This window comes from Mesocricetus auratus, unplaced genomic scaffold, assembly GCF_017639785.1.
Source record: "Mesocricetus auratus isolate SY011 unplaced genomic scaffold, BCM_Maur_2.0 Super-Scaffold_100691, whole genome shotgun sequence".
In the NCBI taxonomy this organism is placed as follows: Eukaryota; Metazoa; Chordata; class Mammalia; order Rodentia; family Cricetidae; genus Mesocricetus; species Mesocricetus auratus.
In genome coordinates this window covers 10,555,157-10,568,586 of record NW_024429267.1, presented here as the reverse complement: position 1 = coordinate 10,568,586, position 13,430 = coordinate 10,555,157, and the positions used below count along the sequence as shown (strand labels likewise).

Genomic DNA, 13,430 nt, shown 5'->3' with positions numbered 1-13,430 from the left:
TAGTACACATTAAATAAGGCAGAGTGGCATTGCCTTTTTAACATAAGCTATTAGGTCTGCCCTTTCTCCCTTTTCTTGTTCATTTTTTTATTAATTTATTTTTCACCTTCTAATCCCAGCTCCCCCTTCCTCCTTTCCTCCCACTCCTTCCACTCCCCCGTCCCACTCCTCCCATCTGCTCCATGGAGAGGGTAAGGCCTCCCCTGGGAAGTCTACTAAGTCTGTCCCATCATCTAGTTGAGGCAGGACCAAGGCACCTCTCCACCCCTATCCCCCTGTGTCTAGGCTGGGCAAGGTATCTCTCCATATAGAATGGGCTCCACTAAGTCAGTTTGTGCATTAGTGTTAGGTCTTGGACCCACTGCCAGTGGCCTCATATATTGTCCCAGTCATGCCATTGTCACCTGTATTATGGGAGTCTAGTTTGGTCTTATGCAGGTTCCCCATTTGTCAGACCTGCCTTTCTCCCTCTTAATTCCAGGGAAGATCATCTCTTTTGTTTAAGGGATCTACTTTACGATATACTCTAAATACTCCCTCAAGGTAACCTCGCCCCAGGTGATGTCTTTGCTCTTGTTGATACCTGTGTAAGAGAATCCAGCAGCCTGACCTGTCTTCCTCCCAAACAAAACCATGGAGATTTAGTCCAGTCTTATGCTTGCCTCCCTTTTCCACAGTGTGGCACTGGGCACACTTCTAAACAAAAATCTTCTCGCCTTTCTCAACATCATGCAGTTTTAATTCTCTCTCAGCTGGTCAACAGCACAAATGCTATAACCCAAAGACAGATGTTCTCTTTTCTATTTATAAGTATTTTTTAAAGTACTCGGGAGTAACTTTAATAAAAGACACATCACAAAGACTTAAATAACTGGAGGTATCTGGGCTCCTTGATCAACCAGTTTAGCCTACTTGGCAAGTTCTAGACCAGTGAGTGACATGCCTCAAAGAGGTGAACCTGCTCATACAATGAATGTACATCTACACACGTGTGCACCACAAAAGAAGCACAGCCCTTACAAGACTGAAGAACATTGCACTTGTTCAAGTTCCAGACAAGCTGCTACATAGTGAGTTCCACAGTAGTCTGAGCTATTTATAAGTGAAACTTAAAACATCACTCAGGATGCAGAGGCAGAAGGACTGCCATTAATTCAAGGTCAGCTGTGCTATGGATCTTGTTTCAAAAGAAAAAAATGGTAAGATGGTTCAACAGGTAAGGGGTCTTAAAACACAAGTCTTACTAAAAAAAACTGACTTTGATCTCCAAAGTGTACATAAAGGTGGTAAGAAAGAACCAGTTCCATTAAGAGTTTTCTGTTCTCTTACCTTCTGTGGTGGTATGAATGAAAATGACCCATAGGCTCATAGGGAGCAGCATTATTGGTGGTATGACTGGAGGAAGGTATGACAGAAACAAAGCCCAAACTAACCTACAGAAATATCACAGAATGCAGAACTGCAGGTTAAATTTGCATTTTACAAAGACCACATCAACTAAATTCCTTAGGAGATTATAGCACATTGGTATTCTAGAAGCCTGAAATGCATGGTAGTCAAGCCATGGATACATGATAGTTAAGGCAGGAATGTATAACAGTTATAGCAGGATGCAACATGTCATTGGCTAGTATTTAAAAGGAACGCAGGAAAACAGTTCCTCATACATTATACACTATTACATGAAGACAAGGTGAGAAACACCAATTATCTGAAATTATTATTAAAAACTCTATGTCTTATAATATGATACATCTGGCCTTTCTATATATTCTGAATATTTATGTATTCTCTCCTTCCTTCTTCTTTCTCTCCCTCCCTCCCTTTTTTCCCTCACTATGACCATTATCTATATAAAAACCTAAGTAAGACTCAGGCTCTGCATCTCAAGTTCACAAGGGAAGACATACACATGTGAACACAATTAAAAAAAAAAAAAGGTAATCAAGTAAGGAAAAAGGAATAACTGATATAAATGCAGCACTAAGTAAGCAATCCCACTTGTCCGAACGAAGCCATTTCAGAAATCCAGAAAATTTATTACTTCTAAGCAAATTACCTTTTGGAATGTATTTTTCCTTAGTACCCATTTGATATATTCTTTTTAAATACCTTTCTTCAACAACTATAGTACTGACACAAACAAAACTTTCTACAAATTTTTAACCTTATTTCAAGAGAAAATAGTTTTTTATAGAACTTTGGGCTTGGAAACCAGGCAGTGTAGCTAATGTCTATAATTCTTGAACTCTGGAGGTTAAAGAAGGAGAATTGCCACAAGGGCAAGACCAGCTTGTTCTGCATCATCAATTGTAGGCCACCCCGAGATGCAGAGTGAGACCCTGTCTCAAAAAAACAAAGATGTGGGTTGGGTATATACCTCAGTTGGTAGAGTACTTGCCTAGAATGCACAAAGCCCTGGGTTCAAGCCCCAACACTGCATAAATCAGGTGTGGTGGTGTACTCCTGTAATCCCAACAATGGACAGACGCAGGCAAGAGAATCAAAAGTTTGAGGTCGTCCTTAGCTACATAGCAAGTTCAACCAAAACCAGCCTAGCATATATGAGACCATGCCTTAAAAGAAAATGGATGGAAAAAACCTTAGGCTTGAAACACACACACACAGTTTTATTTCGGATTGGTTTTTTGAGATAGGTCTCTCTTCATAGCCTGGCTGTCCTAGAATGCATTATGTAGACTGGCCTAAAACTCACAGAGTCCCACCTACCTCTGCCTCCTGAGCCCTGGAATTAAAGGAGTGCACCAACATGCCTAAGCCTGGCCCGGAAAAAAAGCAAAAGTAAAAAATAAAAATAAAAATCCTTAATATTAAGCAAAGCTAAAAGTTTGTTCATATGCTTAGTTATAAAAGAAATAAAAAAGGACTTTAATACTTAAACACAGGAGAGGATACTTTTCGAAATTTATGTCATAATTGTTTAATCACAATGCTAATTGTACTATATTCAACATGTTTCATAATTAACTTAAGTAAACATATCTGGTTCTGAGGGACTAGGCCCTATTTTGTGAATGAGACAAACTCTTACTGATTTTTTTTTTTTTTTTTGGTTGTGGTTTTTAGAGACAGGGTTTCTCTGTATTGTTTTGGAGACTCTCCTGGAACTAGCTCTGTAGACCAGGCTGGCCCAAACTCACAGAGATCCACCTGCCCCTGCCCCCCCCACCCCAGTGCTGGGATTAAATGTGTGCACCACCAATACCCAGCTGTTACTGATATTTTTCTAAAGATTGAAAAAATAGGTAAATAATCTAGCCACAATGACTATGACTGGCACATTTGACAGATGTGGCTACAGTTAACTGTATCCCAAAGTCTTCAATATCATGTATTCACTAACAAATATATAAGAGATCATTTGTAAAAATTAAACACAATATTTTTATCCCCAAAATCTGTACATAGATACATAATACATATCCAATTTGGTTTTGTTTTGTTTTGAAGAATACATTATTCTAGAACATGAGATCCTCCTGCCTGAACCTCTCAAGTACTGGGGATGGATTAGTCATGAACCATCACACCCAGTTTTAGTATTTCTTACAAAACAGAGGAAATATATCTAGTAAGAAATACATAATTTCTTACACAACTTCACTTTGTATTTCCTACTTCAAAGAAAGGGAAAAGTAACATCAAATTATCACCTCAATAAGAAGTTCTCCCACTGTAAGTTTCTACAGTATTGTATCTCTAAACCACCATATTATTTTTCTTCTTCACAATGACTTCTGCACACCTTATTGTTCCTATTAGCCCATGTTTATGTTTCTATAATCCAGTGCTTAAATGAGGTTACCTTTAACCAGAAATCAAATCATTTTTTGGATGACTACATACCTGCATGGTACTCATACATAACTCTTTCTCACTCATATACACAAAAGAACTAAGAATTTGGTTTGTCAAAAATAAAATAGGTAATTTATCTAATAAAAATCTACCTACACAACAATGTGACATCCAAACCAAAGGCAGCTAACTGAATTCACATCTTTTGCTAGTGAGGAATACAACAGTAATTAAGTTTATTTTGAGAGGTTACCAAAGTTAAAAGGGCTAATGACATTATTATTTGATGGTGCTAATAAAGAATGGATAATTTTAATAATGTCTAAAACTAAGAGTCATAAAAATTTATTTAGGGCGGTTAACTGCTAGCCCTAAATTTTTTCAAGTAAAGAGACATCTTCAAGTTAATCTTTTGATTAATCTATTAACATCTTTCCAAATCATGTAGATCATATGTGTAATACACTAAATAATATTAAATAACAAGGTGCTTGGCTGTGAAGATAAAAACAACACATATATAGAAAATAAGCTGAAGAAACAGCTCAGTGGGTAAGAGCAATGGCTGCTCTTGCACAGAACCCAGATCAATTCCTAGCACCCACACAGCAGTTCATAAACACTTGCAACTCCAGTTCCAGGGGATTTGATGCCCAGGTCTGGCCTCCCTGGGTACCAGGCATACACATGGTGCATAAACAAACAGACCAAATATTCATATACATAAAATAATTTTTAAAAAGAAAAACAGGCAAGAAATACATGGAAAGGACGAGAGTACAAATCAAATGTCAATGAAACAGTGAAGAATTTAAAAATTCAAAAGAATTGAAAAGGATGTCTAAGAGATAGGCTGAATTACACATTAAAAGATAATCAGAATGCAAAATAAATTCCACAAAGAACAAACTATATATGCACCTCAGGTATTCAGAAGACCATTCTGGCTGAAAAAGACACTTGAAGCTATCTTAGACTAATAAGCAGTGACTAATTTACAGAAAAAGTTCAAAGGCAAACTTAAAAATCTGTCTAAAACTTGCTAATGGAAAGCTTCAAAGCATATAAGCTGACATGAAAAAGGAAACATTTAGGGGCTTTTAGAGTATTTGTCAGCAGCTGCAAGTCTCTTGGTCCTATACCTAGCACCGCAAAAGGATACGGTGGCATTTAGGGAAGTTACATACATTGTAGCCATATACTTAATAACATCAATGAGAAGGTTTGAAGGTTGGAAATCTACTAGGAATTAAGTACAGGTTTCACTCAAGGTTACACCAGAACAGCAAGTTTAAAGTATAATTTACAGCAAGCAATATAGAGTGCCTGACCAAGAGCACAAAGCGGGGAGGAGGGTGAAAGTTTTCATTATCTAGGTCTGGTTAAAATCTATGCTGTGGAAGTTATTTAACTTCCCTGAGCCTATGCTTCCTTATATTTTCTTTATCTGAGTGTGCGTTGTTTATTATTATTATTATTTATTTTGTCTTGCTTTTCAAGACAGGGTTTCTCTATGGCTTTGTAGGCTGTCCTGGAACTAGCTCTTGTAGACCAGGCTGGTCTCCAACTTACAGAGATCTGCCTGTCTCTGCCTCCCGAGTGCTGGGATTAAAAGTGGGAGCCATCACTGCCAGGCATGTTGATTATTTCTAATTATCAACTTGCCACAACTGAAAACACCTCAGAGGAGAGACTCAATTAAGGAAATGGCTAAATGAAATTGGTCTTGGGTATGTCTGCAGGGAACTATCTAGATTATTAAACGATATAAGATGACCCACACTGTGGTGATATCACCCCTAGGCAGGTGTTCCTGAACTATCTAAGAAAGGCAGCTGAGTGTAAGCCAGCCTACAAGCCACCTAGAAAGCAGCATCCTCCATAGTTCCAGTGTACTTCTTAGGCTATGAAGTGAGTTCCCAGGTTGGAGGTAAGGGTGTGTAGAATATCAAGCAGGCCTCCCTGCCCTGACTTCCCTCAGAGATAGACTGTAAGCTAAAACAACCCTTTCCTTTCTTAAGTTGCTTTTTGTCAGAGTGTTTACCACAGACACACTGATATACACACACACACACACACACGACTAAACAGTGTTACAGAAATACATGTGAAGGGCATTTAAATAACTAAGAATATAAAGGCAATTTCTGTGGAAGACTGACAACCTGATGCCTGAACCCCACACAAAGGTGGAAGGAAACTGCTACAAAGTTGTCTTCTGACCACTGCATGTGCACCATGTCATGTATACACCCATATACACATAACAATAACTTTTCAAGAAAATGCAAGTAAAACACTGAGAATAGAATAATCATTTAATAATTAATTTTCTCTTTCTCTCTTATCTTTACCTTTCTGTATCCCTTCATAATTCTGTTTGAGAACTGAACAGTATAGCAGGTAATCTGTCTACTGGCTGTTATTACAGAACTAATAAAATTGAGTTAATAAAAGATTAAGTAACTTATTTAATAGCAAACAATTAACTACTTTGTCTGTTGGTACCAGAAAAGATACATTAAACACAAACACAGAAAGTGGAAAGACAGACACAAGATCTTTTTTTAAATGATACATCGTTCTATTATCAAATCTGACTCATTGTAGGGAACAGGGGGCCATAAGGGCTAGCTTATGTTTAGATAACATGTTGCTCATATGGGTATCTGGATTGAGTTAACTAAAGCATAGCTGACACCCAGCATCTGAGGGGCTTCAAGCTGGCACAAAATGGCTGACACCAGATATCCAAGAACCCCAAAAGTAAACACTTATGTCATCTGTTATATAACTATTCCTAGCAGAGTGTCACTTTTGTGTAATTATATGGCCTTAAGATCACAGGTAAATGCCTTCTCTTTTACCAGACTGCCTGTGTGTCTGCCACTGTCCCTACTTCTATGTGGCCTATGTGCCAGGACAGAGTGTATGCCTGCAAGTGTGTCCCCCATGAACCAATTACTGCCTGAGTACTTACCTAGCCACTTGTATACTAGTGAACAAAGTATGTCTAACCTGTCTATGAATCCTCACATTTTCTGCAGCCTCCTAACTTCCTGTTACCTACCGTTCATCGTTTACAGGTGTCCAAGACTAAGCCTCACATATACAATTCAAAAATATTTACAAATGACTTAAATATATAATAGGGCAATCCATTTTAAAAAACAATATTTTTAAATGTACATACAAAATTCCAGTGGAGGATGAATTTTCAAATGGGAAACTTTCCATTAGGAAAACAAAGTTCCTTCCTTTAGCAGACTAAATCAAAAAACTTCAGACACTGTCAGCAATAAATTTACTCACCTTCCATGGGCATGGAAATCTAGAAGTAAAAACTGGTCCTCATGTGAGACTGCTCGTTTGGCACGCTGGTGTTTTTGGTGTAATGAATCCACATTGTAAGATAATCCTTCATAATGTCTAATATATTTATTTAGAGGATTTCCATACTGACCTATAAAGACAAGCAAACAGGTAACAGACTGAATTAGTATCATCTTGAAGGCCTCTTCTAATTTTAATTAGTCCTAAACCATCCATTATTTTCAAATATCTATTGAATACATAAATACCAACTGTCTCATTAATCCTAACTACTATGATGACTCAATTTCCCACTAACTTTATTCTCATAAACTTTTAAAATTATTACAAGGGTGACATTTGCCAGACCTGGTAGCACACACTTTCAATCCCAGCACTTGGGGGAGGGGGGGAAGGCAGGGATAGATGGATCTTTATGAGTTTGAGGTCAGCCTAGTCTACAAACTGAGTTCTAAGACAGCCAGGACTATGAAGAGAAAACCCTGTCTCAAAATAACCAAAACAAAAAAACAAAAACAAAACAAAAAACAACTTATTTTAAGAGTGGCATTAATCACACAAAAAAGCTTTCAACTTTGCTGTAGGTTTGTCTTAGATATGCTTTATCAGATTGAACAAATTCACATCAATCAAATTTTTGCTGGTAAAAACTATCACCATAGAAGCCAATTGTGTCACCTGTTTCACTCAGTATCTATTATCTGAGTAAAAGATGAGTGGAAAAATAGTATGCCTTCAATTTTCTAGACAAACTAAAAGAAAATCAGTATCATTTCCCCCTTCAAGTTTTGTCAAAACTAACCAATGAAATCATCTTGGCCTAAAATTGTTTTGTGGAAACATTTTAACTACAATTTCATTTTATAGTACATGGTAGTATAAAACTTTAATCCTAGCACTCAGGAGGAAGAGACAGGTGGATCTCTATGAGTTAAAAGCCAGCCTGGTCTACAAAACAAGCACCAGGACAGCCAGAACTGCATGGTGAGGCCATGTCTCAAACAACAACAGTAAGTAGATTTAAAAAAGAAGAGGGGGAAGAAAAAGCAGCAGCAGCTAGTCCTGGATGAACTTTATGTATTCAGTACTATAAATGTCCTCTCAGTACTGCCTCAGACGTAACTCACAAATCCTGTTATATTCCACTTCTATTTTCACTCCTCATTCTTTCTAATTTATTCTTTGATCCACATGGTATTTTAAGTACTATTATTTAGTTTCCAAATATTGAATAGTTTTCAACTATATTTTGATCATTTGATTTGTTGTTTTTGTGGTGCTGGGGGATCAAGCCCAGAGCTTCACACATACTAGGCAAACAATACCACTCAGTACATCCCAGGACCTATTTATGTTACTGACTTCTTATACAGCTTAATTCTTATATAGCCAAAGAATATGGGTTGTATGGCATCCTTTCAAATACACTGAAATTTCTTTTATAACCCAGAATAAAATCTCTCCTGACAAATGTTACACGTACACTTAAATATAACCTTGCATAATCACATTACAGCAAAACCACCAAAGATTAAAAGAGGAAAAACCAACCCAACTAAGACAGAAACAAATGTATAAAAATAATTTGGAATAAATCAGAATCAGTCTTTGATGACATTGAGGGATTCATGCTACTTCTCTTTAATACAATATGTGGTTACATAACAAAAGGTCTTGAGTTTTCAAAAGACAAGTTTTTTGAAGTATTTTGGGGGTTAAATGGCACAATATCCATAACTTACACTAAGTGACTCCAAGGAAGGAAGGAAGGAAAGAAAAAAGGAAGGAAGGAAGGAAAGAAGGAAGGAAGGAAGGAAGGAAGGAAGGAAGGAAGGAAGGAAGGAAGGAAATTTCAAAGTCAATATCCAGTTCCGACTAGGACGAAATAAAAAACAAAGTAAATTAAGAAACTACTCTAATAATAAGAAAATGGACAAAGCAACAAATGAGGTGAGTTCTATTCCAAATGTCAACAACTTCCAAGAAGCAACCTAGACAGTTGAGTTCAGTGAGGTCAAGCATTTAAGACCTGTGGGACAAAGTTGTCAGGAGGAAGAGAGCTATAATACCTGGAGTGTTTGGTGAATAATGATCTGAATATGAAGAATAAATTATCCCACCACAGAAAATAAGAACCACCTGAAAGAAGGATAATTATTTTTTGGCGTTTTGTGTTGTTTTGAGATAGGCTATCTCTCTGTAGCCTTACCTGTCCAGAAACTCAATATATAGACTAGGCTAACCTCAAACTCAAACAGATCTGCCTGCCTCTGTCTCCTGAATGCTGAGATTAAAGGTATATACTACTATGCCCAGACAAAGCCTATCTAACACAGGTCTGATAAGTATTCATTTTTATCACCAAGAGAAGGAAGTCCTAAAAGTATGTGAAGCACTGGGTATAACTCTCAGGTTAGTAACTCCTTAATAGTGGGGTACAAGTAGTCATAGACTAACAGCTGTTCTAGATCTATCTTAACTAATTTTAAATAGTCTTCTAAATTTAAATACCAAATTGGATTTAACTAATTCCAAGTAGCTTAACTGCCAGAAAAGTCTGAATGTGTTTAAAGATATGATACAATCAAACACCTCCAAATATAATAATCAGAATGTTCTTTATCCAACAATTACCATGAATATAATATACATGTGTGTATGTATGTTCTCCCATAACTAAGACAAAAATAAGATCTTAGTAACAGATTATTAGAGATGATGAAGATTGCAGATGAGGTTGTAAAAGCAGCTATTAAAAATAAGTCCGACAAAGCTGGGCAGTGGTGACAAACACCTTTGATCCCTATACTTAGCAAACAGTGGCAGTCAAATCTCTGAGAGGTCAACCTGGTCTGCAGAGTGAGTTCCAAGATAGCCAGGGTTACAGAGAAAAAAAAACAACATGTCTCGAACACCCCCCCACACACACACTAAACAGGAAAACAAATAATATAGAGGGGGATAAAAAATGTATATATAACTCTTAAGTCAACACTAAGCCAAAAAGAACACATGTAAAAGAAATCTAGATAAAGGCAAATCATAGGCTAATGGTTGAAAACTAGAGGTCAAAATGTTAAAATGAATTGTGGCAAGAAAGCACAAAAAAAAAAACAAAACAAAAAACAGAAGAAAAGACAAGTGCCACACAGAGACACGCAGGTTAGAATGAAGGAACAACTCTGTATACAATCATAAAGTAGGCATCTAGGCATCTATGTTTAAAGCTCTCCCAACTTCCAGCCCAAGATCCTATAACCAGTTAAATGAAGGGTCTTGGAGGTCAAAACCAAGGTTTGTTTGTATATCAAAGCTTCTAACTTAATACCAGAATCGTACTACTAAAAATGTTAGAAGACATTTTTCAGGCAGAAAAACAGTAACAGGGGGCTAGGGAGATGGCTCAGCCATTAAGAGGGTTCACTGCTCTTTCAGAGGACTTGAGTTCTCAAGACCCACATGGCAGCTAAATCTGTAACTCCAGTTCCAGGGAATCCAATACCATCTTCTGGCCTCCAAGGACACCAGACATGCACATGATACACACAGACATGCACATGATACACAGACACACATGCAGGCAAAATACCCATACACATAAAGAAATAAAATTTTTGTTTTTAAGTATTCATAATAAAAAAGTACAGAATTAAAAAACAAACACAAATCAGAGATGACTCAAAATATTCCAATTTGTTCTCTCAAAAATTTAAATAATATCACCATTCTAATCATTTCCAATAAATTATTAGCCTATCTTTTAATAATCAGTTGTTCCTAAATATCTCCATTTTGAATAAGACAGAGCAAGAAATAGGCAAAAATAAAAGATCAAGTATATCAATTCCATGTATAAAGAGAATATTGATACGAAAATTTCAAGAAAAAGTATCAGTTAAGAATCTAACCAGGTCATTTTCAACAAAAGAACAACTCTATGGTCCTCTGCTCATAAACAAGGACTTCTTAGAACACTGTTAGATCTGTCTCTGCATTCAAGACCAACAGCTAAAAATAAAAATTTGGAAAACCTGTTTACCATATAATCAAATAAATACATTAACTTTTTTTTTACTGTTTTGTTTTTGTTTGATTTTTGCTGATAGGGGTTTTGTGGGGGTTGTTTGTTTGTGACAGGGTCTAACTGTGTGGCCCTGCCTGATCCGGAACTCATTTTGTAGATCAGGTTGGCCTTGAACTCAGAGAGTCAAGCACCAAACACCTAGCAACATAAACTCATTAACTCAGCAGTGAGACTAGAAATACATTTCTGTGGCTGCCTTAATCCTACGAAAATAAATACATTTCCATACATAGGTTTTGTACTTTACTATCACAAGAGACTTCATTATTCAAATTGTTTCAAGGACTAGAGCATAGGTACACCCTGCGAATTGTTAACAGGGCAGATTCTGGAGCACCCCACTTCTCCTGGCACTCCAAATAACACAGTGTGGTAGATAATCTTGAATGTTGCCTCAACTGGATTAAGAAACATCCAAAAGATCAGTGAAGAGCCTGTGTTTGTGGGCATCTCCAGATACTATGAGATCATCAGGGCTCTATAATCAACACTCTCAGCTACAGTCAGATTTGAAATGTTGAGGAGACTACTAGAAGGAGATGGAGCTATAAAAGGTGGGCCCTATTTTAAAGAAGTCAGTCACTGGGGGCATGCCTTTAAAACACCTATTTATCTTGGCCCTATAACCTCCTATTATTACCCCTCCTTGTTTCCAGGCACCTGTGTGGTACACAGACAAACATGCAGGCAAATACTCATATACACATAAGATAAACATTTTTTTCTTTTAATTAAAAAAAATAACCCAGAGAGCTGCCAAAGTGCTATTTCTGGATGTGTCTAAGAGACTGCCATGTGAGTCAGGGATGTGAGTGTGGAAGACAACAAGTGACCCAATCAACGTGAGTGAACATCACCAAATCATTTTCTCCTTTTCTCTCTGTGCTAGCCTAACGTGAGCCTTCTCAGCCTCCATAACCACAAGCCAATTCCTCTAATATAGAACTCCCCCCAATACATCTAAATCATCCAGATTCTCCATTTATTTGTCTCTTGCTGGTTTTATGTGTCTTGAGACCCTTTGGAGAGAACTTATAAACTCCATGATTATGCACGAAAACTTCTGAAAATATTTATTTTCTTTCTTGGCATTGTTTCTATCTCTCATGTTTCTATCCCTCATCTACTATATCCTTATTTGTTTTTAGCTTACTATACTATACTAAGTAGGATTAGCCCAAACCATTCACCAAACAAGAACCAAGGGCATTTTTACTTTTCCCTCAACTTTAGTAAGACTACCTTTAGTTCATCACATATTCATAAAATCATGCTAATGCTTTCCTCCCATTTCTATTTTTAAAAAGTCTTGTCTTTTAAAATTCACATGAAAATCTGGCTAGAAAACACACAAAAAATTTTAGAGCTTCACATTTTATATCTTAAGGAAAATTAAAATCCCAAACTACAAAGGGTCATTTTATTTAAGTACTTTAATTGCAGAATTTTTGTTTTGTTTTTAATGAATACTGACAGTTTACTCTATGTGAGAGAGACAATTCCTATTAGGTAGCTTTTTGCTTTATGAAATGTTTAATTGTGACAGGAATGATGACTAAGTATGTAAAGCTACTTGCTACCAAACCTGGTGGCTTGAGTTCAATCCCTAGAGCCCATAGGGTAGAAAAAGAAAAACAACTCTCAAATGTTATCCTCTGACCTCAATACACACCATGGCAGGCTCATGCCCCCATACCACCCCCACCAAAAAAAATAAATGTAATTTAAAATAAATTTATAAACTAGCACTTGATTTAAAAATAGGTAAGTAAAATAAAAGCTAAAACAAGCTTGTTAACTTTATATCATGGTTACAAAACAAAGAAAACTTGAGACAACTTAAAGGAGAAAACACTTATTCTAACACAATTTCAGAGGTTTGGGCCTACCATGACAGAGACAGTGTGGCAAAACAAAGCAGCTCACATCAACAGTCAGGAAACAGAATGTTATGGGACATTTGTACACCACGTGAAGATACATTTAATAAAGAGCTGAACAACGTCAATATCTAGGCAGCAGGTATAAGCAGGATTTCTGGGGAGAAAAAAGAAGAGAAGGAATCCAGGAATGGGAGATACTAGGAGACAAGGAGAGGAAACAGGAGGTGCAAATGGAAGAGAAGTAACACCATGTGATAGAATGTAGATTAGTATAAATGGGTTAATTTAAGTTATAAGAGCTAGTTAGAAGA

General features: G+C 36.8%; 1 protein-coding gene across 1 annotated transcript in view; it reads right to left on the bottom strand.

Annotated features, from left to right (window-relative positions):
• Positions 1-13,430, bottom strand: part of Adam10 (ADAM metallopeptidase domain 10) — a 103,683-nt gene that overhangs the window by 73,416 nt on the left and 16,837 nt on the right. The window contains exon 2 of the mRNA XM_005075467.4: positions 7,132-7,282. Within this exon, the coding sequence (XP_005075524.1) occupies positions 7,132-7,282 (151 nt within the window). The remainder of the gene's footprint in view (positions 1-7,131; positions 7,283-13,430) is intronic.